Source organism: Nuphar pumila, chromosome 17, assembly GCF_984573655.1.
Source record: "Nuphar pumila chromosome 17, dmNupPumi1.hap1.1, whole genome shotgun sequence".
Taxonomy (NCBI): domain Eukaryota; kingdom Viridiplantae; phylum Streptophyta; class Magnoliopsida; order Nymphaeales; family Nymphaeaceae; genus Nuphar; species Nuphar pumila.
In genome coordinates, this window is record NC_143265.1 from 14,304,224 (window position 1) to 14,329,635 (window position 25,412).

The 25,412-nt window shown below is 38.3% G+C and overlaps 1 protein-coding gene across 5 annotated transcripts in view; it reads right to left on the bottom strand.

Annotated features, from left to right (window-relative positions):
• Positions 1–25,117, bottom strand: part of LOC149811687 (uncharacterized) — a 115,295-nt gene extending 90,178 nt beyond the window's left edge. The window contains exons 1-4 of one of the 5 annotated variants that reach the window (XM_089993822.1): positions 24,991–25,046; positions 23,398–23,456; positions 4,763–5,016; positions 947–1,121 (exon numbers count right to left, since the gene is read on the bottom strand). In XM_089993822.1, coding sequence (XP_089849948.1) covers positions 947–1,026 — 80 coding nt within the window. In that variant the 5' untranslated portion in view covers positions 1,027–1,121; positions 4,763–5,016; positions 23,398–23,456; positions 24,991–25,046. Of the gene's footprint in view, positions 1–946; positions 1,122–4,762; positions 5,017–23,397; positions 23,460–24,990 lie in introns of all 5 variants that reach the window. The other 4 variants (XM_089993823.1, XM_089993821.1, XM_089993824.1 and 1 more) reach the window with 4 other exon arrangements.
• Between the last annotated feature and the right edge of the window lie 295 nt (positions 25,118–25,412).

Consider the following 25,412-nt stretch of genomic DNA (forward strand, 5'->3'; position numbering starts at 1 on the left):
AAAGTGCAAATGAGACAAGACGTTCATGAATAATATAGTCTCAGGTTGTGAAAGTTTGCTCCAGCTCAGGAAACAGGATTTAACAAGCTTAGCTCAACTCTATTTTGTAAGCCACTGTAGAAATGAGCCAAGCTAGAGCAACCTCTTGAATAGCCCAGATAAGCTTGCAGTTCAAGAGATACAATGCCTCTACTGTGGCGGTTTGCAAGTAAATGTCTGTGCCTGTGCTTGTGCATATTTTTTGTCTGCCTACAGTTGTTATGTGATGCATTAAGTATTACCCAGTGTGCTTATGTAGATGCATAATAAATAAAGTATTATTTAGTGTAGTTGGTGAGGCTATTTACTCCGGGGTTGCAGCTTTCAAGCGTTGAGGATTCCCTTTATATGATCACAAGTTACATCTATGAATTACGGCAAAAAAACACCAGCTAGGTTCAAGCTCAAGCAGTTCAATATCCTTAAAGAGCTGAGAACAAGAGCCAAAGCTCAACAAATTTTGGCTCATGTAGAGCCTTAGCAGCAGCTTAGACTGACAGGTGGTTAAAACATTTGCAATAAGGTAACAAGGAAAAGAATAAGATACTGTGTTCATAAAAAAGTGGCATCACATGTCCCACATTTGGTGACCTTCTTTTGAAGAAGCACAACTATGGGTAGTTCCTTCAAAATGCAGCAACAAAGTGGATTCAGAGTGCCACTTTTCTGTTGCATTAATTCTTTAGAAGCACCAATAGAATGCAATGAGCCACTCACAAGAAACATTATGCAAGCATGACAACCTAAACTGGTGAATTCATAGGAAAAAAACTGTCTTGTAATCATTTTATCATCTCTTAGGTTGCCAAAAGAGGACATAATCCATGCAATAAGATATCAGGGATTGCATAGGCAAGAAAGAACAGCAGAGTAATGGAATTTAAGAGCTGGTCTTAGCAAAAGTTACCTGTAGTTGACACAAGCAACACATATAGAAGGAAGATTTGAATTTTCGCATATGGCACAGCTGTTAGCTTTCCTCGCCATGAAGGAATATTCCTACTGCTTGTCCATATTTAATGGCAGCAAAAGTAAAAAGAAGCAAACGCCAACCCAAGCTTCATAGTTAAAGCCATTCCAAACTGTCATTAAAGGGAAAAAACATATATTTAATCAAAACTTGAAAATGTTTCAGGATTTTGTCAAACATTGTGAAAACATAAAGGGAGCAACTTTATGACATGTTTAAGAGAGATTTTAGGGAAAGATTTCCTTTAATGCAATAGAAGAAAGCTGGAGAGAAATAGCAAGAAAGAATTGAACGTTAAGGGTGTCTTTGACTGCGGATGACAAAATCTCCCTGTGATTTTTTCTACCAGTGATAAATACTCCTTGGAGTTTTTGTCACTGTGAAAAATTATCAGTTTCTTGATCTGCATCTAGCTCCCTTTGTTTGATTGCAGCTGGAGAAAGTAGGTGAATTTTTTTTCTCTTGTTTTATTTGCAAAATAGGAAAATCAGCTATAGGCAAGATAATACATATCCACAATCTCTTTCAATTAACAAACAAGATCCACACATGCGGATTACTCCTAACTAAATGGCTGAAGCAGAAAACTTAAATCCCTTCTCACTCACAAAACCTCTTCCCATTTGTGAAATCCCCCAACAAATGGTGAGTGATTCTTACAATCTTAGATTCGTGCAATTAGACCTCTAGTCACATCCTCAAAAAAAAAATACAACACAAAGCACAACAATCCTCACCAAATTTACACAAACACACACACACACAGAGAGAGAGAGAGAGAAGAAAAGAAAGAAAAGAAGAGGAATCACGGGAACCATATCTCACCCTTCACTTCCCCAATATGTTTTTAATCCCCTTCACCTACAGATCAGTACTCCCTTTCTCCTTCATTGGCACTTGTGGTGCATCTAAGAAAATATTAGCAGTAAATTTTACCCTAATATTAGAATATCAGCTTCCTTTGTATTTAGGTTTGCAATTGTTGGTTGTCTTATGTAATATGTTTCCAAACTACAAAAGAGCCACCTTACAGATCTTGCTTATGTTTTAATACATGACCTAATACAAAAACTATTCTCTAAGGCAATTATATATGGGTTATTGTTTGCTACCCTCATGGGTAAGGAACCCCCTAGTAAAAAAACTGCAATATTTTTTATTTTTTAATGTTTTTTACACGTCTTGGTCCCCAGATGTGATCTACATGTTTGGGTTAGTAGAAATTGGTGTCTGGATCATGTTATTCCAATGTGTATTTAAGATTTTGCAGTGGTTGTTAAATCAAAGGCCTACAATGTACCAAATTTTGAATCCTCATAAAATTGTATTTTTACATCGGAAAAATATGTCCCAAGTGTCGATTATTAATATTTTGAGACCATGTTGAACACATCCATGGGGTTAGATTTGGTCGAAACAACCTCCTCCTATGAGTTCCAACTAGGGGCTTCCCATGAGGGTACCAAATACTCTCCCTCCCTATATATATATATATATATATATATATATATATATATATATATATATATATATATATATATATATATATATATATATATATATATATATATATATATATATATATATAGTTACTAGAATAGCCCCTCGTCCTTTTAGACAGGCAAAAAAACAGAGTATTATGACTTAAGGTCCATGCTAAAGCCAGTTAATAAAAAATAGAGCCACAGGCCCATCAACTTTTGCCAGCTTCTGAGCTCAAAATTAAGCAGACAACTGCAGGTTGACACCAAAAAACAGATCTATAGATGCAAGCATTTTAGTTGAATGAATCTTACGAGAAAAAAATTGGATTCTGTTATAAGAGAGTGACACCTTCACCAAATCACATAAGGCCCTTATTATATGTTAATTTCTTATACATAACTGGCAGTGACCGAAAAAAATCAAAGAAACAACTAGTGCAATTTTTTAAGACCACCATAAGGTCAGCAGTGTTCCTTTCTCGTCTTTTTATTTATAATGAATAAAAAACATTACATAGGGAGGATCCTACTAAATTTTCTCTAAAAGTGCTGGGTTCTTTTTTTCATAAAAGAGAAAAAAAAATGTAGTCTTCTTCATGGTTCGCACTGTTTCCAGTTGTTTTTTTATCAGCAATTTGACCAACCTTGAGCCCTCCTTGCTCCACATCATATTTCCTCTAATTCTTGGACCTGAATTTGGGCTTTATTTGGAAGCTGACCATCGAGGGCTCTGGAGAAGAACTGGGGAATCCCTAGCACCAGAATTTGCTTGGGAGGAAGGATTTTTAAGAAATGATGAAAATGGCTTGGTAGTTGCTGACTCCAATTCCTCAATCCTACTGCCATCAAATACAGGCGGTAATTACCAACAGCTATGCCAATTGTTCTTCCGGGTGCTCTTTCAATTCTCTGGTGACCATACCAAAGTAGAAAAATTTGACTGGAATGCTAACAGTTACCAATTTCCAGTACAATCTGATACTTTTTTAACCAATATGGAGTGGGTTCCAACTACAATTTTGAACAAGATCAAATGGGATTACACCAATGAGGATCCAGGTCTTCATTCAGTGAAAAATGGTGTCCATGAACACAAGTTTTGATTAATTCAGATCCAAAGCAAGACCCAAATACACAATGTTTTACTTGTAATTCTTCCTTCGGTCTACATCCACCCGGGAGAAGATGGATCTTACTACTGATTGCCTTTAAGCACTACCAGCCCGACCAACTAAGCTTATAGGATCCATTTCAGTGGATCCATGTTCGGGTTTTATTGAATCATGCTTGAGTCTTGTTGGACCCATTTGAAGGCTGTCAGTGTGTCTTGGTTATGTGGGACTATCAATCAATGGACCAAAAAAGACCTCAATGATTGTAAGAATTGGGTCCAAAGAACATGTTAACTTAGGATACGATTCGAATCTAGTTTCAAAAATATATTTTTTTCTAAGAAAAATTCAACACAACAAACACAAGCCATTTCCAACTTCTACACAACACGGTCAAGTCAAACCTTTATTTGAGATAATGTTCATCCTAAACAACACAAAATAGAAATGCAAAATCTCCAACTGAAATCCTAAACATGCTCCCAACAAGCAAGTGGAATTATCGATTCAACTCATACATTTGCAAATTCTAGAATTTCACATCTTCATGCCAAACTACTGGCTCTCAGACAGAGCATTGGTCACCTTCGGAGCTGCCATTCTCATGCCAAAGCACCGCTGTTGCTTTCTGAATTTAAACCTAAATAATCAGAATCAAGCCAACTCAAGAAAATACCCTAATATTCACTAAAATTCACAGATTTTAAAGTAAACTTGAATACTGACAACCAGAACTCGTCAAATCCGAAAACCCTTGCATGTTCAACTACAAAGGAAAAGCTAAGCCTGAAAAAGAAAACCCAAGAAGAGCCAATACTCTCAGAAAATATGAAATATTTAGCATATATGCATAAATCGTTGAAGGATTTATTACATATAACTGAAAGTATTTCATCTAACCATAACCATATAAGTAGATCATATACAAAAAGGTAGATCATAATTTACTCTTGGAAAAGAAACACCAGCAGCAAATTCCCTTCACTAATCCAAAACTCTATACCATTCATAATTTCAAACACAAGAAATCGGAACCTGAAAAAATATCCTCAATAATCAAAAACATAAAAATAACACCTAAAGTGTGATCTTTGAAAGCATGAAATAATATATGTACAGAAGAACCTAAAACACAAAAGAAATCCATAAGAACTCACTCTCCAAATGAAGATGGAAATACAAAATCAAGCCCTCAAAGAGATAATATCAAACTCATGGCAAATCTCCATCAAATCCTCCCTCTCCTCCTCCTGCTACTCCTTCCCTTAAGGCTCCATCCACACAAGCCCGTCAACAGAGAGAGAGAGGCTCAACAAAATCCTCCCTTCCTCCTCCCTGCACGACTGATCACTTCCCCCCTCTACAACCTCGTTCAAACCTCAATGTCTCCAAGTCTTCCACTGCAGTCCATCTGAGAAACAGAGAGAGAGAGAGAGGTTTCGTGGTGGAAAAGAGCAGGGTAACAGGCAGAGATTTATGAAATTGCCTGAAGTATTTAAAGAAACTACAAATCTATCATGTTCGTGATGGGGGCAATTTGATAAAATTTACAAAGAATTTAGAAATGACATGCAAAACACCAAGAAAAACTAGGCCATTTTCAAAAAGTTGTAAAGAGGTTCTTAAATTATGTAAGAGTGCCAGTATATATATATATATATATATATATATATATATATATATATATATATGGCACACCTCTTGTTCACATAGATCTAGCCACCAAATATTTGATCTAACCATCCAGATGTGTTTAGCATGATTTGTGCATTATATTAGGAGCTTCAATCATCTCTAATACATCAATATATTCAACTTTCAAGGTGGTGAAAATCAACAGATTACAATTCCAAAAAAATGATGCCTTTTAAAAATGACCCAAAAAATGTCACCTCGGAGTCAACTTTAATGCATGAAAGTAGTAAATGAATGATGAAAAGTATGATACAATGGTTAGTTTTATATTTTGGAGTCTATAGATATAAACCAAGAGTGGACCACCATAAGTTATGAGCTTGGTCCCACAAAAGAAGCCATGCAGCCCGTGTAGGCCTTCTGGACTACACCATGTTCAGTCCACCAAATCATGTTTGAGCCTAGGCCCATCCCAACTGGCTACACAGACCTGTGGTCCAGAAGCTGCCTATTCATTGCTACATTATTAATCATAAAAAACTAGTTGGGAAAAGGTCACTTATGATCACTAGCTTTTTCATGTAGGAAGCTTGTGACAAAGATTATACCATCTTGCAAATATTATCCTTTTTACATGAATAACTCGAAACTTATGGCTTTCCCAACACCCCTACATCTGTAATCTACACAGATTAGAAGGGATCCGGACCACGAAAAAATGGTACAAGAAGCTGGATACACTTCTTGATAATGGGATCCACGGAAAACCAATGTGGGACAGTCACAATAAAGTTTACGAATCATTTTTCATATATAACTGAAGGCAAAGAGGGAAGAATTCACAAGACACTACTAGGTAACAGATCAATTATTCCGTCATTGCGTTAGGCCCTTTGCTTTCATTGCATCATAAATGAGGAGATTCCCTAGAAATTTAGGTCACTAGGCAAGCTCATCCTTTAAAGGTTACTAGGGCAACAGGGGAAAATTCACAATTTTGGGGATCAGAGCTCTTTACCACTTGAGAAGGTCTGGAAACAACAAAAAAAATAAGAGCTTTGTGTTAAATCATATGTATTAATACATATATATATAACACTATAATACCCGATAGGGGTATTATAGTCTTTTCACAGTTTTATTAAACAACTATTTTTTCTTTTATTTATTTTCTGTTTTTATTTCATATTTTTATCTTTTTTTTTGTTTTTTATTTCACGCCAAATAGGGGCCCCACAATAGAGTCGTTGGGGCCCCCAACGGTCACAAATGTGACTGTTGGGGGCTCCCAACGACTCTTTGGAAGCCCCCTTTTGGCCTCCTTTTTAGACCCTCCTTGTGTGTATAAATAGGGGTAAAACCCCTTGTATTCTTTAAGGTATTGATGCCTTAGTACTCTCTCTCTTTCTCTCAATAAAGAGATTTTATATTTTAGCTTGTGCTTTCTTTAAAGCTTATGTATGTATTGTCCCATAGTGGACTTGGCTATTGTTCCTTTTGTGTATTAGTCCATTGTGGGACATCGTGAATGCTTTTTAGCATTCTTTACCTTTCTGCATAGTTCATTACATGGTATCAGAGTCATTCGGTTCATAAAAGAAAAGGCGTGATATTCGTCTTTACGTTCATTGTCTTCATTCTTCAGACACTTTGGTGGGCATCATGGAATCCAAAATCGACCTATCCAGCTCAATGGAAAGAACTACATGATATGGGCATCGGCAATGGAGAACAACCTCAAAGGTAAAAAACTTTGGGGCTATGTAATGGGTTTCATTCCAGAACCTCGATTAGAGCTCACCAAGATTGAAGGGGGTCAAGAAAAGGCTCTTGAGGGAAATGCTCATCTCAAAGCCATTGAAGACCACCAAAAGAAAGTTGAAGATTGAGAAAGCAACCACGCCAAGATTCTTGCTTGGTTCATGAACAATGTTGAACTCAAGGTATGTGCAAATATAGCTAAATTCCGCCAAGCCAATGAGGTTTGGTTCTTTATGAAGGGTATGTATACCCAAAAAGACCTTGCAAGAGCATATTTTTTGCAAGAAAAAATTAGAACCACCAAACAAGGTGATTCAAGTATACACGATTATTATAGTGCATTAAACCCATTATGGGATGAGTTGGCTCTTTTAGAGCCAAAATGGGTGGCTATGGAGGATGTTGAACTAAGACAAAAACAAATGGAACAAGACTGATTGTTCCAATTTTTGTTTAGACTACGTCCCAAATTTGAGCAAGTGAGGTCATCACTTCTCCATAGATCTATTTTTCCTCCAATAGAAGATGTCATAGCTGAAATCACATAAGAGGAAACTAGGCTTGGCATGAGTAAAACCATTGATGAAGTGCTTGCCATATCCAAACCCGGTAACAATGTCAAAACCTATAAACCACCCCATTTTGAAAAACAAGAAAACTATAATGGAGGAAGAAAGATGATTGTAACCACCCCATTTTGAAAAACAAGAAAACTATAATGGAGGAAGAAAGATGATTGTATGTCTTCATTGTTATGAGCTGGGTCACATCAAACCCGTTTGCCCTAAGCTAAATGGAACATTCAAGCCTAAGGTGTTTTCCTTCTTTAAAGAATTTCATATGAAAATACAAAATCAATTTCAAGGTAATATACCCATTCTTAGATCCGATTCCGGTGAAGAATATTTATCTACCGAATTTCAAAATTATTTAAAACAAAATGGGATTTGTCATAAAAAATTGTGCCCTAAAACTCCACAACAAAATGGACTAGCGAAAAGAAAACATAGGCATATTATAGAAACCGCTAGAACATTGTTTGCCTCTAAAAATATTCCAAAAAATTTTTGAGTCGAAGTCATCTTGACCTCAACATATTTAATCAATAAAATGCCTTCTTCTAAACTAAAGAATGTCTCTCCATATGAAAAACTTTTCAAATTCTCACCTAACTATAATCGCCTTCGCATCTTTGGTTATAAATGTTTTGTCCTCTTACATAAGAGAGACAAGTTATTGTTAAAAGGTGAACTCCAAATTTACTTTCGCAAGGAGGAAAACGAGTGATAGAGAAAGAGGGCTGCAGAAGGTCACGGCTGAAATCATTCATACGTGATTGATCTATTCAGTAATACGTATATAAGAGATTATAAAAATTAGGGTACAGAAATACCCTTTAATGAACAGTTATAATTACAACATAACATGGCTTTTATATGGATACAGGTCTGGATTGAATCCAGATCTGTAGACGACTTCTTTTCACCCTCCCTCAAGTTGTACATGATCTTGGATCATGAACAACTTGTCTTTTAACATCCAAAACCTGTCCTTTATCAATCCTTTTGTGAATATGTCTGCAACTTCCTCTTCTGTTCGGACAAAATTGGGCTCAATTTCTTTTTCTTCGACCTTTTGCCTTACAAAGTGTTGGTCTATTTCAATGTGTTTTGCTCGACTATGATAAATAGGATTGAAGGACATATTGATGACACTTTGGTTGTCACATAGTAAGAGTGATCGAGCAATCGATTCTCCTATCTGTAAAACCCACGTGAAAAAAAAAAATCGGATCCGGGTCGGGCCGGGTCTGGACCCGACCCGGGCCCGTTCTCGTTAAGGCTTTAAAACCTGACGCAGGGGGAGGATTTGTTTAAAAACAAACCCTCTCCCCAGTGGGCCGCACCCCCACCCACTCGACAGGATAAGGGGAAACCCTTGAGGATTTCCCCGATTTTCGGCCCTCCCCGAGCTCTTTAAGAGCATCGCAGGAGGGGAGGATAGACGCACCTCCCTCTCGAGTCTCCTCCTCCTTGCTCTCCTTGCACCGAGATCCCTTCTCGCGAACCCCGTCGCCTCCTCTCGTCCCCCGCGATCGTTGTCTCCGGCGACCACTTGTTGCCGGTCTTCACCACCTTCCACCTTCTTCTTCCCTCTACTGCGGAGGTGCCAGCGACCCGCCGACCACCACCTTTTCCCTCCTCTTTGCTGCGAGCAGCGACCTCCGGCTACCGTGCTGACGACCGCCAGCCGCCTTTCTTCTCCTCAGGTAAGCCCCCCCCACCCCCCCCCCCCCACCACCACCACCACCACTCTTGCTTATTGTGTCAACAGGGGGCTCCGCTCCCCCTGTCCCTCTTTCCTTGCCGGCAAGGGGGCGGAGCCCCTGCCGTTCATTGTGTCGACAGGGGGCTCCGTTCCCCCTATCCCTCTTTCCTTGCCGGCAAGGGGGGCAGAGCCCCCTGCCGTTCGTGGTGTCGACAGGGGGCTTCATTCCCCCTGTCCCTCTTTCCTTGCCGGCAAGGGGGGGCAGAGCCCCCTGCCGTTCGTGGTGTCGACAGGGGGCTCTGTTCCCCCTGACCCTCTTGTCCTACCAGCAGGGGGCTCAGCCCCCCTTGCCGTTTGTTTTGTCAACAGAGGGGGCTCCGTTCCCCCCTGTCCTTCTTGTCTTGTCGGCAGGAGGCCCCTGCCGTTTGCCTTGTTGACAGGGGGCTCTGCTCCCCCTGTCTCTCTTGTTTTGCCGACAAGGGACTTCACCTCCCCTGCCATTTGCTTTGTTGACAGGGGCTCTACTCCCCCTGTTCCTCTACCCTTTATTGTTCCAGCAAGCAGGGAACCTCAGGCTCCCTGCCTTGTTGCCTCTGTCCCTCTTCTGCAGGGAGCTGAGCGCCTTGTCTACCCTCGTATTTGGGGTCCGGTACCATATCAAGTCTTACCGGACCCGCTTCTCATTCGTATTAGGGCATATTGCTAACGTTCTAAGCATCGCAGGTTGAACGGTGGACCTTGCTTGCCCTCCGTGGCTCAACTTCGTGCTCACTTACGCTCAGAGAGTATCGCAACCTCGCAACTTTCCGAGGTAGGGTAAAGTCGCACTAGGGGCAATAGATGAACCTATTTAAGTTGAAATAATTAAGATGTCCATGCTAGATGTACTTAGATTTATATTGCTTCTGCGTTACGTATTTTCTTGTCTGCATATTTATGAGTCGAGGTACGGTTTCACTCTTCGAGTATTAATTTGCATATTTGCTTATGTAGTTGAGGTATGCTTTCGTACTTTTTGCAATACTTGTGCCCTTAATTGCTTGCATATATACTTGTCTGTACGTTCCTTTGGGCGATGTACGTTTTTGTACCTCGTGTATTACCTATGACCTTACTTGCTGGCTTGTATATTTGGCTATGGTGTAATCACGTACTTTGAGTATTGCCTACAGTTTATAGTTGTTCGAGGTACGATTTACTTGTCTGAGGTACGATTTACTACTTCGTGCATTACTTATGTGCTTTTCGTTCGATGTGCGCTTCGCAAATCGAGAGTTGCTTTGAGTTTTGCCATCCTGGTATAATGTGCACAGGCTCCTATTCATTTTAAGTATGTACCTACATAAATACAGTCTCGTGCATATCTTGTTTTGCTTGTTTTCAAGATAATGGAAGTTGCGTTTGTGCGCTATAGTTCTTTTAAGGAGGGTTTCCTTCTACGAACCCAGTGCTCTTCAAAATGCACAGCTTTTACAAAGTTAAGTTTTAAGTATTGCAAGATTGCGGTCGTAATTAGGCCCTCCCAAGTCCACACACTTGAGAGAAATGTTTTATAACTTTGATTCGAGTTGCGACCCAAGTCGAATACCCCCTATAAGGGGCATGAGCCTATGATTGAGTGGGTTCTGTTGAAGGACCCATTCTTCATTTATCAAACCTAGTGTCGAGTGTTGTGCGAATCATGTTGATACTAAGATAAATTTTGGATGCAAAATCGATAGCAATGTGCCTTGTGTGAATGACTCAATGTGGCATTGTGGTTGTCAAGGATGAATCATGCCAAATGAGCACTCCTATATTCTTTGGATCGCCATGAAGTTGTGTGTTGAGGGATTTCCTGTTGAGAAGCCTACACACCCCTTTCTTTTTGGTGTAGCGTACTTTTAGACATGCACAACAGGTTAAGTACTTTGTTGATCGGACGAGAGATCCGAGACGACCTTGTATCATGAAATATGCAAAATATTAATGAAATGAATTCAAGACTTATCTTGCCAAACTGTGTTGAATTACTTCTTTTGCAGATAATATTTGTTGGGGTTTCTTTTGTGAAACCATCCCCCTTTCGTCGTAGTCGTACTTATGGTATATACGACCGTACTTTTTGACAAGTACGTCTTCTTACGTTGCGATGAATGGATGAGTAGGTTGTGGCAACCTCGATGAGTGCAAATAACAAAATGTTGAGATCACCTAAATAAGTGATGAATCCGCCTTCACCGGCAAGATACTTGAATTGGGTCGAAAGACCAGAATATGTAAAATGGGTCTTCAGTTAACTAACCCTGATGTACTCATTCGAACCGCTGACTCCTGTCAGGAGAGAGGATGAGAAGGTACAAAAACTTCGATGGACAAGCCATTAATGGCAGTTACGAGCAAAAGACTCGGCTTCCCCAGTCATCGGAGTTAGGGGAAGAGCACTACCATAATTATCCTAGGTGGTAGCCCTCTATATTCAGGATGCATCCATTGTTTATGCTGCTTTGAGGATTTCTCTCTTGGTCACTGACCGTTCCCTTAGGTGCGGACTCAGTCAGCTATCCGGGTTATCATAAAATACATAGTATAATAAACCCCCGGATCAGTCTAGGCTGTTTCTAGAGTCGTGCCTTGTGCGTACCCACTTGGCCAATTAATATCAAAATATAATTTAAATCTGATCACACAATTTGTTGAGTTATGCACGTATGAAGGTTATAGCATGCAATACTTATGGAATTGTGAGTATGGTTGATGTAGCATTGTATTTTGCTAGTTCAATTGCTTATGCAATTCTTTGCTTGTGATAGTTAGCCTACTCGTGTCAGTGAAATGCTTGTAATAATTTTAGCATTGTACTCATGATAGTTTGCTCCACGACTATGTTGAAATTAAATTGTTATTTAATTGCTTGTCTACTGGACATATTAAATTATTCTGCTTAATTATGTTCTATATTGTCCTGTATGTGCACCTATCAGTTTTTCGTGAAACTGACCCATTTTATGGGCAGGTGATGTATAGGTGATACAGCCTGCGATGGTACGATGGCGTGATGAGATCAAGATGAAGCTCTTTCCTTGACGTTTCGCTCCTGAGGACATGTTGGTAAATTTGGTATAAAGTGTATTTCAAAAATTCTCTTTTAATTAAATCTTGAGTAACTAAAACTGTTTTAGTAAACTTCTTTTTTTGGTTTCAACAAACATAATGAGTTGTAAAAATCTCATGAACAAATTCTCAATGTAATGCGCTCAAGGTCCATTGACTTATTGTTTTAAAAATATCATTTTCCGCTGAAGTACTATTTAAACTCGGATAATCGTATGATTTCAAAGCTTTCTAAACTATTCTAAAAGTTACAAGTCCTGGATTTTTGGGGCATTACACTATCTTTGTGAGGAGATGTCTTATCCATTCTCTGCAGTCGCGGAAGCCATCGATCTGTATTCGGCCTCTGTGCTCGATCTAGCTATGGCTTTTTGCTTTTTACTGCTCCAGGAAACTAGGTTTGACCCAAGAAAACTGCAATAACCAGATCTTGATCCGCGTTCATTTGAATCCCCTGCCAAATCAGTGTCAACATAGACAATGATCTCATGTGCGCCTTGATTCAGCCCACTTTTTTTGTACACAAGTCCATCGCTGACAGTGCCTTTTAGATATCTTAGTATTCTCTTAACTGCCTCCATATGTAATGTACGAGGTTCATGCATAAATTGAAATACCTGATTGACAGAATACACTATGTCAGGTCAAGTGAATGTTAGGTATTGTAACATACCTACTATGTTGCGGTATCTAGTAGGATCTTCATACAAATCTCCCTCTTTAGAGCTCAGTTTCTGATGTATGACACTTGGGGTTGCCAAGGGTTTGCAATTCATCATACCTGATATACTAAGAATATCCACTGTGTACTTGTGTTGAGTGAGAGTAAGAGTATTGCATGTCTTGTCGACTTCCACCCCAAGGAAATATCGTAGATCTCCCAGATCCTTCATTTTAAATCTCTGATTCAACAATTTCTTTACATCCTCAATATGAGTTTCGCAGTTACCTGTAATGATGATGTCATCTACATATATCAATAGGAGTGTGGTCACACTCTACTAGGGGTGGCAATCGAGTCGGGTTGACGGGTCGACCCAACGGGTTGGCGGGTCAGCATCCCTCAACCCGACCCGTTTATTAAACGGGTCAGCCGTGGCAAACACGAACCCGACCCGTTTATTACACGGGTAACCCGACACGACCCGCCAACCCGTTTATAAACGGGTTGGGTCGGATAAACGGGTTGGCGGGTTAGCGGGCGGGTTGGTGGGTCGGGTTGAACCGCCCGCCTAACCCGTTTATTAAACGGGTCAGCCGAGTTGGCAGGTTGGCATACCCCTGACACGAACCCGACCCGTTTAATAAACGGGTTAGGCGGGTCCCGTTTAATAAACGGGTTAGGCGGGTTGACCCGTTTATTAAACGGGTTCATTTAAGCCCAACCCGAACCCGCCTAAGAGGCAGGTTGGCGGGTCGTGTCAGGTTTTGCCACCCCTACACTCTGCTTCTTGTAGATGAATAATGAATGATCAAGAAGAGACCTAGAGAAGCCATGTCTCTGCATTTCAAGTGAAAAACTCTTGAACCAACAACGAGATGCCTGTTTCGAACCATATATCGCTCGTTTTAATTTACACACGTTTTGACTAGCATCTTGTTATGTATATCCTGCGGGCTGCTCCATATAAACTTCCTCCTTTAGATCTCCATGCAGGAAGGTATTTTTAACATCTAACTGACTTAATGCCCATCCATATTCAACAGCTAGACCTAACACAATTTGAATGGTCTCCATTTTCACAACAGGACTAAAAGTTTCATCAAAATCCTGCCCTTGCTCTTGTGTGAATCCTTTGGCAACAACTCTAGCTTTGTACTTTTCAATACACCCATTTCGATCCAACTACATTTCTATTGGGTGGTCTGGGAACAACCTCCCAAGTACCACATTCATGTAGGGCTTCCATTTCTTGATTCATCGCTTCAATCCACTTCTTTGAGTAAGCAGCTTGATAAAATGTGAGAGGTTCGTCTTCTTTGTTTATGGCTATCAAAAACAATTGAAAATCCAGTGAAAATTTTTTGTAGCTCACCCATTGGTCAAGTGGGTGTCGAGCCCGAGTAGACCTCCTGACAACCAACGTCTGTGAGGAAGTAGGAGGCACATTAAGGTCCGGACAGGAAGTAGGTGGAAGTTTCTTTTCACGTCGAGTGTCGACGATGCCCTTATACCTTCCTGTTTCCAAGGGTTGTCCAACAACCTCTTTTGATTGTGATGCATCTTCTGACTCCTCACATGCTTCCTTCTGACTGCAGTCCGGAGGGCATTCATTATTAATGTTGGAAAAGAGTTTGGAGCTTAGCCATGGATAATATACTTCAACATTGGATCCTGAGCTGAAGGAGTTAGTTGGTTGATTATCAAAGTCCATCTCATCAAAAATAACATTTCTCGACACTTTGATGCGTTTACTCGAAGGATCATAGCACCTATACCACCCCTTATAGTCATTTGCATACCCCACAAATCTACACTTCAAGGCTTTGTCTTAAAACTTATGCCTCAATGAGTTTTCAATGTGCACATAACAATCAGATCCAAAAACACGTAATTCATGGTAATTAGGATGAATGCCAAAAAGTGTGAAGTATGGTGATCTGTTTTCCAACAGTGTCATAGGCATGCGGTTTATCGCATGCATTGTAGAGTGAAAAGCCTCTATCCATAAAGTAATAGGGAGATTACTATCATGCACCATGCTCATTGCACTCTCAATAATATGTCGATGCTTCCTCTCAGCAATCCCATTTTGTTGAGGTGTATGTGGGCAAGACACTCTCCTCCTTATAACATTATGCTGGAGAAATTTAATAAAATCACTAGAGGAGAACTCTCCCCCTCTGTCACATTGAAAATGTAGAATGTTCTCAGAGAAATGGTTTTTGATAAAGGAATAAAACTTTCGAAATAATCCAAAGACTTCTGATTTATGCTTCATGAAGAATATCCAAGTATAACGTGAATAACTAGTTGTCAACAAAGATAAAGTAATATCTACTTCCAGAACCAGAAGCAATTGGGGCAAGGCCCAGACATCAGAACATATGATCTCAAAAGTGTGAAGAATCCTTGCAAACAATCAAGTTTTCAAATAACTTGATAATTTAAATAGACACAAAATAAATGCACAGTGTTTATAAGCTTTACACCACAAAAGAAATGTAATAAATGCACAGTGTTTATAAGCTTAAGGAGACAACTCCTTACTAAAATTCTACCTTTACAATGGGCTTACAGCCCTTATTTATAAGCTTTGGCAACTCATAAGAGTTGTTGGGCTGATTCCCAATAGATCTAATTAGAGCCGTTGGGAGTCAGCCCAACGTCTCTTATTCTTACCTGTGTACAACAATCAGTGGCTGACTTATACCCATACGAGTCTCTTCCCCACTTAGTTTAGTAATTACATCTTCAAGAGAGAGGGAAGTGAAGGCGGATAAAAGAGAAGACCGGATTTGTTCGAATTCAGGCCTAAGCCCATTCAAAAAATTAAAAAATCTATCTTCTTCCAATTGTTTATGACGAAGCTCTATGGCTTCTCCACTCCACTTGGGTTTGAGCATAGCAAGCTCATCCCAAATAGAAGAGAGTTCGGCAAAATACTCCCATATAGTCATTTCTCCTTGATGAAGAGTTAGCGCCCTCTTTTGGAGGTAATATTTATGGGACAAGCCCCTAGAGGTGTACCTCTTCTCAAGGTACTCCCACGCTTGAGAAGCCTTCTTAAACTTGATAATATTGGCGTTAATTCTTGTTTCTACGGATGAGAAAATCCATAAGAGGATTTTAAAATTTCTCATCTCTCATTCTTCATGCTTTTTGGTGTAGTCTTCAAGAGCCTTGGCTCTTTCTTCGCCTTCAAGGATTTTTATTTCTCCTTTCTCCATCAAGCTTATCTTTGGCTCCGGTTCGAGAATCGAGCCTTGGACATAGCCCCAAAGCCCTTTTCCTTTAATATGAGCATCCATGTTTCCGGCCCAAACGTGATAGTTGGACCCATTGAGTTTGAAGCCGAGAGAAAAATGAGTCTTTTTCACCCATTAGAGAGGAGAGATGATGAAAAAAAATACGTACCACAAAGGATGTTTAGACCTTTCTTGATAGAAGAGTCTTCTAAAATATTGGATGAACAAGATGATCCACTCCAATCACCAAAAAATTGAGGGCACGCTTTTCGAGGCACCTGAAAAATTGAGAATCCACATGATCTTTCTTTTTCCAACCTTGCTTTGATACCATGTGAAGAATCCTTGCAAACAATCAAGTTTTCAAATAACTTGATAATTCAAATACTCAAGACACAAAATAAATGCACAGTGTTTATAAGCTTTACACCACAAAAGAAATGCAATAAATGCACAGTGTTTATAAGCTTTACACCACAAAAGAAGTGCAATAAATGCACAGTGTTTATAAGCTTATAAGCTTAAGGAGACAACTCCTTACTGAAATTCTACCTTTACAATGGGCTTACAGCCCTTATTTATAAGCTTTAGCAACTCATAAGAGTTGTTGGGCTGATTCCCAACAGCTCTAATTAGAGCCGTTGGGAGTCAACCCAACATCTCTTATTCTTACCTGTGTACAATAGTCAGTGGCTGACTGTTGTACACTGTACACAGTCAGCTACTGACTGTGTACAGAAATAGTACATAAAAAAAAGGATAAAATAAAAAGAAAAAGTTACAAAAATAAGAAAAATTAAAAGGAAGAATTACAATCATATTCAACGACATAAATATGTGTAAAATGACTAAAATACCCCTACAGCTAATACAAGAAAGAAATATATATTATATATACAAGTAGATGGATACATGTACATATATATGAAATATATATGTATATGTATCTTCTTTTATACATATAAAATATATATTATAAAATACATTGTCTTATGGATTATAATTTAACAAAAAGGTCTTGAAGCTCTTTTATTGATTGAATTGAAAGGTAAAACATGACTTTTACATAAATGACAACTCGGACATTTTATTTCATTTGCATCTGAACCCATACTTAGGAATCAAATTATTTGAGACAAGTTTTTCAATAAAATGATGACCATAATGACCCAATCAACTGTGCCAAAGAATTGGCTTATTACATTCAAAAATAACGAACACAGACTCAGAAGAAACTAATGATGGATGTTGATAGAGCTTCAAGGATGAACAAGTGGAATGAATTGTGGAGGAGGGATCTTCTTGAAAAATGTACATATTGCCTCGCCTTTTTCCTTCAGCGAATGTCTCCCTCGTGCGAAGATCCTTGACATAGACAGAAGAGTGAGTAAATTCAACTGAGGCATTAATATCATCAATAAGTTTTGAGACAAAAACAATATTTTTCTGAATATTTGGTGTATGAAGAACATTTGAAAGTTCGAGAGAAGACTTAGACATGGGTATAACAACATTTCCAATGTGTGAGATGGAGTGGTGAGTTCCATCTCCTGTGACTATACTATTTCTACCAACATAAGGAATAAGGTTTAGGAGTTTACCCACATCACCTGAAACGTGAGTTGTTGCCCCTGAGTCAACATACCAAGTGTCTTTATCATTTTGCTTCATATTCAGTGCTCCCAATAGTAACTTATTTACTTCTCTTCCAGCCTTTGAGTTTTCTGTGTCTTTCTTGGCTTCTGGTTGCAAAGATTTTCCTTTATTTTGGGGATTGAACCAACAATTTGCTTTAATATGTCCCCTTTTGTTATATAAAAAACAGGTAGGAATGGGCCTTTGACCTTGCAGATTGGAAGAAAGATTGGGCGTTGAAAGTAGCCCACGTCCCCCAAAGCCAGGTCTTCCCTGTCCACTCCTGCCTCGAAAGGCACCACCTCATCTTCCTCTGCCATAAGTCAGCCTTGTAGTAGGAACTTCTTAAGTCCCAGATTGCACATGATTTTCTTCAGAGAAACCCTTCAGACTCATCTCATATTGTAACAATTTTGCACGTAGATCTTTGAACTTAGGAAGCTCTGGAAGACACAATAAAGATGTCAGAACATGATAATCTGGCCTCAGCCCGCTTAGAGTTTGTTGTACTTTATCTTTATCATTAACCACACATCCCACGATAGTCAGCTGATTTGTGATGCTCTTCATTCTATTTAAGTATTCCATGATAGACATGGAATCTTTCCTCAACATCTGAAATTCTTGCTTAACACAACTCTAGCCTCGGATATTTGTGAATATGTCTGAAGTAACTTGTCCCACAACTCCCTGGCTGAACAATCATCAAGAATGGCTATAAGAACCTCTTGCGACAATGTAGAGGTGATGTATGCCACCAATGTTTGGTCTCTCTTCATCCAAGCGATGTAATCCGGATTTCTGAGAAGCACAGTAGAAGATGCCCCTTTATCATCTTCCTTTTCCTGCGAGATAAACCCTCGAGGGGCTGGAATTGACCCATCCAGATGTCTAGAAAGATCTTGAGTCCTTATAAAATGAACGATCTGTCTTTTCCAAGTCAGGAAATTGGTATTGTTTAACTTCTCAGAGACGACTTGACTAAGAAAATTAGAAGAAAGAGCCATTTGTGAGAATGAGGAATCCATTGAGGAAAACATAGGAAAATGATGTTAAAAGGAAAAAAGAGAATTTCTGGACTAGATTCAGTCGATTGATAAAAAATCAGCCACTTTTAATATCCTGCCCCCTTTTTTTTGCAGAAGTTTAACCAGGAAAATTATATCCTGTCGTGGCCAGCGAACATGGCAGGTCTGATGGTGTCAATGCTGAATCAGTTCCAAATCGATAAAAGCCCCTTGTTAAAAGAATATAACTAGTCTCCAACAAATTCTGTAATCTCCAATAATAAGAATGATATATATAAAGCAAAAATATTTCAAATGAATCAGATTAGCAGCAGAGGATCCTGTCGATGATCCCTTTTTAAAGGAGCGAAGATTGTTGGCAACAGAAGGAGATAAGAGTCGATATTTTGGCATGGAGAGACGTTCCTGATTTTAGAGAAAGGAGTTTCAGAAGTGGGCGATTGAAGGAACAAAAAGACGTTGATTAACGAACACAAAAACCTTATAAGTCAAAACACAGATTTAAAGAAGGATGCGTGAATTCAGAAAAGACGCAAATATAAGTTCAGAAAAGACGTTGATTGGAAGAATGCAGATTTAAGGAAAGAAGGAAGAAGATGCTGATTTAAAGAAAAGAAAGCAAATTTAAAAGAAGGAAGAAGACGCTAATTTAAAGAAAAGAAGAACTAACGCAGATTACCAGGGTTTAGAAAAAAAATAACGCAGATTGAAGGAAAACACAGTTTTGGATTTAGAGAAGACGTAGATTGAAACTCACAGATTTCTCGGCTTGGAACTTAAGATCTCTTTGGACAATCCTTTTGGAGAAGCAATCCCAGACCCAGCTTTCTACTGCTCTGATACCATGTTAAAAGGTGAACTCCAGATTTACCTTCGCAAGGAGAAAACCAAGTGATAGAGAAAGAGGGCTGCAGAAGGTCATGGCTGAAATCATTCATATGTGACTGATCTATTCAGTAATACATATATAAGAGATTATAAAAATTAGGGTACAGAAATACCCTTTAATAAAAAGTTATAATTACAACATAACATGGCTTTTATATGGATACGGGTCTGGATTGAATCCAGATCCGTAGATGACTTCTTTTCAGTTATCACCAAAGGCGATTGAATGTGTCTTTTTAGGCTACGGGGAAAATCAAAAAGGCTATAGATGTTTTAATTTCAAAAATAACAAACTATATGTTTCAAAAGATGTAACCCTTTTGGAAGAAAAGAATGGATTTGAAAACCTAGGAAATACAAATGAAATTGACTACATATTTTTACATGATCTTATAGCTGATATATGTGATGATTCTATGAATCATCCAGAAAATGTAGAGGATACTTGTAATGTATCCAATATTGACTTATCACCATATCAGTAATGACAATATTAATGTTTATACCCGAAGAGACCAAGAAAGGCCTATCAGTGCCTTGGAGAAATTTTCTCAACTTACTGAATCTTTAGAGGAACCCCCTGTTAGGAGATCTTTTAAAGAATCAATTTCACCCAATAGGTTTGTGTCATATGAGTCTCTAGCACCTAATTATCAGGCTTGCCTGATAACACTACATTCATATTATGAACCCGCTCATTATAATCAAGCCAAAACTATATCACATTGGGTTGAAGTCATGAAAGTAGAACTAAATGCCTTACAAAAGGCCAATACTTGGGAAATAGTCAAACTACATTCACATAAAAAAACCTATTGGATGTCGATGGGTCTTTAAGGTTAAAACCAAAAGCGATGGATCCTTAGAAATATATAAGGCCAAATTAGTGGCTAAGAGATATTCGCAAGAATATGGAATTGACTACGAGGAAACATTCACTCTTGTAGCCAGAATGACAAGTGTTAGAACCTTAATAGTTGTCGCATCAATCAAAAAATAACCTATATATCAACTTGATGTGAAAAATGCTTTTCTAAATGAAAATCTCAATGAAGTATATATGGATCCACCACCCGGAGTTACCATTGGACATGCTCAAACCCTTAAACTTTTAAAGGCTTTATATGGTCTTAAGCAAGCCCCAAAGGCTTGGTATGATCGATTTAGTGATATCATGATTAAATTGAGATTTCGTTCTTGTTATACTGACACTGCTCTTTTTATGAAAAGTGTAGGTACTATGATTGTTATCTTATTACTTTATGTTGATGACATGATTATCACAGGAAATGATCAAGATAGTATAGTTAATGTTAAAAATATGCTAAAAGCTAGCTTTAACATGTTTGATTTAGGTTTTCTTAGATATTTCCTTGGCATTGAAGTTGCATATTCTCCCCAAGGATATATTCTATCACAGACAAAGCTTGTTGCAGATATATATACTAAGTCTGGCATTTCAGATGATGAAAAGGTAGAGACTCCAGAATTAATAAATGCCAAATTAAGGTTGGAAGATGGGGTTCTTCTAGAAGATACCACACCCTACAGACAACTCATTGGATCTCACATATCTGACTATCACCAGGCCTGGCATCACCCATGTTGTTCACTCTGCTAGTCAATTTCAGCATGCTCCTACAACTGTGCATATGGGTGTTGTACTCTGGGTCTTTCGATACATCAAAAACACCATAACTAAAGGGCTATTTCTATCCTCATCTTCTTCATTAAATTCACTTGCTTATACTGATGCAGATTGAGGAGGTAACCCTAATGATAGAATCTCAACTACTCGCTTTTCTAGGAGATTCCTTAATTACTTGGAGATGCAAGAAGCAACAGAAAGTTTCACTATCCTCTACTGAAGTTGAATACTGAGTTATAGCAACTACTACAATGAAACTTGTTTGGCTTCAAAGTCTTCTCAAAGATATGGGGGTTAAAATTACTGAAGCCTCAAAGCTTTCTTGTGACAACAAAAGTGTCATTTATATTGCCAGCAATCACACCTTTCATGAACGGACCAAACATATCGAAATGGACTGCCATTATGTTCGTGATGAGTATCTACGTGAAACAGTTACACTGCCAAATGTCACATCAGAATATCAGTTAGCAGATTTTTTCACTAAAGCTCTTCCTGCTCCATGCTTCATGTTTCTCCTTGGCAAACTTTCGGTCATCTCCCCGTAAAGTTTGAGGGGGGGGGGGGGTTAAATCATATGTATTAATATATATATATATAACACTATAATACTCAATAGGGGTATTATAGTCTTTTCATAGTTGTTTTATTAAACAACTATTTTTTTCTTTTATTTATTTTCTGTTTTTATTTTGTTTTTTTTATCTTTTTTTTTTGTTTTTTATTTCACGCCAAATAGGGGCCCCACAATAGAGTCGTTGGGGGCTCCCAACGACTCTTTGGGAGCCCCCTTTGGCATCCTTTTTTAACCCTCCTTGTGTGTATAAATAGGGGTAAAACCCCTTGTATTCTTTAAGGTATTGATGCCTTAGTGCTCTCTCTTTCTCTCAATAAAGAGATTTTATATTTTAGCTTGTGCTTTCTTTAAAGCTTATGTATGTATTGTCCCATAGTGAACTTGGCTATTGTTCCTTTTGTGTATTAGTCCATTGTGGGACATCATGAATGCTTTTTAGCATTATTTACCTTTATGCATACTTCATTACACTTTGGAGGTCCTTCATGGCATTACCCATCCTTGCAGAACTTTTTCCAAGAGGAGATTAAAATATGGGCCAACTTAAAACAGCATGGAGCAGAGTCCAATTTGATTGATTCTTCACAGGTGTGAATGGGATTCTCACTGCACCATTAGGATTTATGTTGTGTTTTGTCTTGTCTTTAATTTCTAGTTAATTTTCATACTTTTTAAGCAGCCTTGATTTGTTGACAACTTGACATTTATTAAAAAAATGTATAGTAAATACCTTTTGGCTGAAGAAAAAAGGTAATCAAGTCTGTCTATCAGGAGCCCATTGCATAACCTACATAGTTATATAACATTCATACACATTGTAAAGAAATTGTTTCAACTTTTTATGCTTGATGCATCCTATCTCTCCAACTTTCACAATCACTGCTTTCATCATCTTTATTTAAGTTCCCTATTCAACTGTTCTTCTTGGCCTTCTATTGTTTCCGGCTTAGCTTTCTTATCTGGGTTTAGAGAGTTTTGTGTTCATTCCATCTAATACCTCTATGAGGGACTGATGTCATATTCAACTTAGTTGTATAGATGCAATTCCTTTGGTCCTTTGTTTCAGTTAAACTAACATTAACTTTTTCCACATTTTATAATCTAATTTTCCTTGTGTTCTTTCCATGATGAAGAGATTTGCTGCTGCATTGCTAGATCAGTCACCCGCTTGCTCCACCTTTAGTTATTCACCAAAGGCTATTATAAAAAACTTGGCCAGGATGAACACATCAATATTGCTGAGATTGATCCACTTTGGCAGAAAGCTTAACTATTGTTTCTTCATAAAACACCAAGCACAAATACAGTAATCTTAGCATGTTACTTTCTGTTTTCAGTCAGAAGCATTACTTGTTTTGTCCACCATCTATTGGCAGCTATATCCCCTTTATCTTGATCATTGGCGTGCACTGCTAGCAAAGTAAATAAGCAACTTTTCACCTTCTCACATCATAAAGGACTCTGTATTTCATACACTTGGTTTGTGTGTAAGAAAAAATTTCCAAATAAACCCAACATGAAAATCAAATCTTGTATTTCAGTTAGAAACTAACTTAAAATGTGAAGGCAATTTTTAATTGTTTATCAATGTATTAAAGCTGATTTAAAAATGACAAAAACTAAAATTTTCCAACCGCCAAGCATTATTATCACTGCTATCATCATGCAATAACATAAAAACTAGGGACAGAAAGAGGAAAACAAATGCAATAGGAGTGATATTGATCAAATTGCGAGGTTTCACAACTTTGTTGGTCGGGATTTCAACTGGTTCATATGAACAGTAGCTACAGATCTCATTTCTTTTACAATATCTTTTCTATTTGTATCTAATTCTTCAACATCTTTACATACCCAAAAAGACTAATGCACGTAAAGTTCTTTCAACTTTGTTCCATCAACCAAATTTGGTCAAATGGACTTTCTTTAAAGTCTAACCTGACATAGATTAATGTGGCTCCAAATCTAAACAATATATCAGTTAATATAAAAAATTGTCAATGACTACTAGCTTCATAAAATCAAACGATCTTTACAGTAATAACAAATAACGGATTTCTTGTTTACTTTGACTTATCAACTAACATTCCAAAATTCCATAATATTTTGATAGATCAGAGTTTTCTGCCAATTTTCCAGTGTAGGTCAAGCCAATTCAACTGCATTTAAACTTTTGAGCAAACCTAGCAACTGATTTTTATGAGATCACTCTTATACTTTTAGTTATGTGAATTGCAAACCTTCACTGCTTTTGTGAACCAGGAAAAGCGAATAAATTGACTTTCAGAAAATATATTTCTAACTAACAAACACATTCAAGAAAATGTTTTTGGCTGTCCTTGGGAGTTAAATGCGAGAGGTGCCAATTAATCACATGGATAACCAAAAGCTCAGATATATACCTCTGTTTTACAAATGGGGAAAAAATATTCCTTCTCATCAAATGCAAAATGGATCTTACATGAATCAGAGACAATTCAATTTTCAGGCCCTTTTCATAAAATAAAAACATGGGGTTTGCAATTTTCCTTTTTCACCTCTTACATGTTGTTTCATGTTTAGGCAAAGAACGATAATCTACAATATCAGGCAATAAGAAAATCAATGCCCAAGAAAGAATTAGAAACCAAGAAACTGCATAATTACATCGTATAGTTAGAAATTCTGGCTACAAGAACACAGCAATCTCAAAAATCAGGCAATAGAAAACAACATTGTATACGATAACCAGAATGATGAAATCTTCAAGAAATTCAAACGATTAACAAAAAAGAAAGAAAGAAAAAGAAATGAAAGGATGACGATGCATGCTTCGCCACGGAAAATTTTCTCATAAAGGACGATCATTATAGGAAAACAACAGTCTTAGATCATTGGAAAGCAAATTGCCTCTTATTGTAATCGGAAAATAATGATCATGTGGTTGGGGAACCGATTTATTACCAGGAAGAGAAAAGGGAGAGGGGATCACCGATTCCTCCGTTGGTGTTTGTTTCTAGGGATTTGGATTCTCTAACAATGGAGTCGTGAACTCATGCGCCAAGGCATTTGGGGGTGAGGGAGAAAAACGGAGGGTGAGCGGCATGTGTTTTTTTTTTCGGCGATATTTTAAAAATATCGCCAATATTTATCGCTATGTGTGAGCCAACGCCTTTCCAAAGCACGGCCTACGAATATGAACGAGTCGGGTATGACCCGATCTCGACCCAAACTGGATCTGGTGGGGCTAGCTTTTGGTAACAAAAAGAAAAGGGCCAATTAACTATCGGGTCGAACCCATGAGCATGCGAGTAGGGCTGTCAACGGGTCGGGTACGCGACCCATTTGGGTATATCTGAACCTGCCCAAATAACAAATCACCGGGT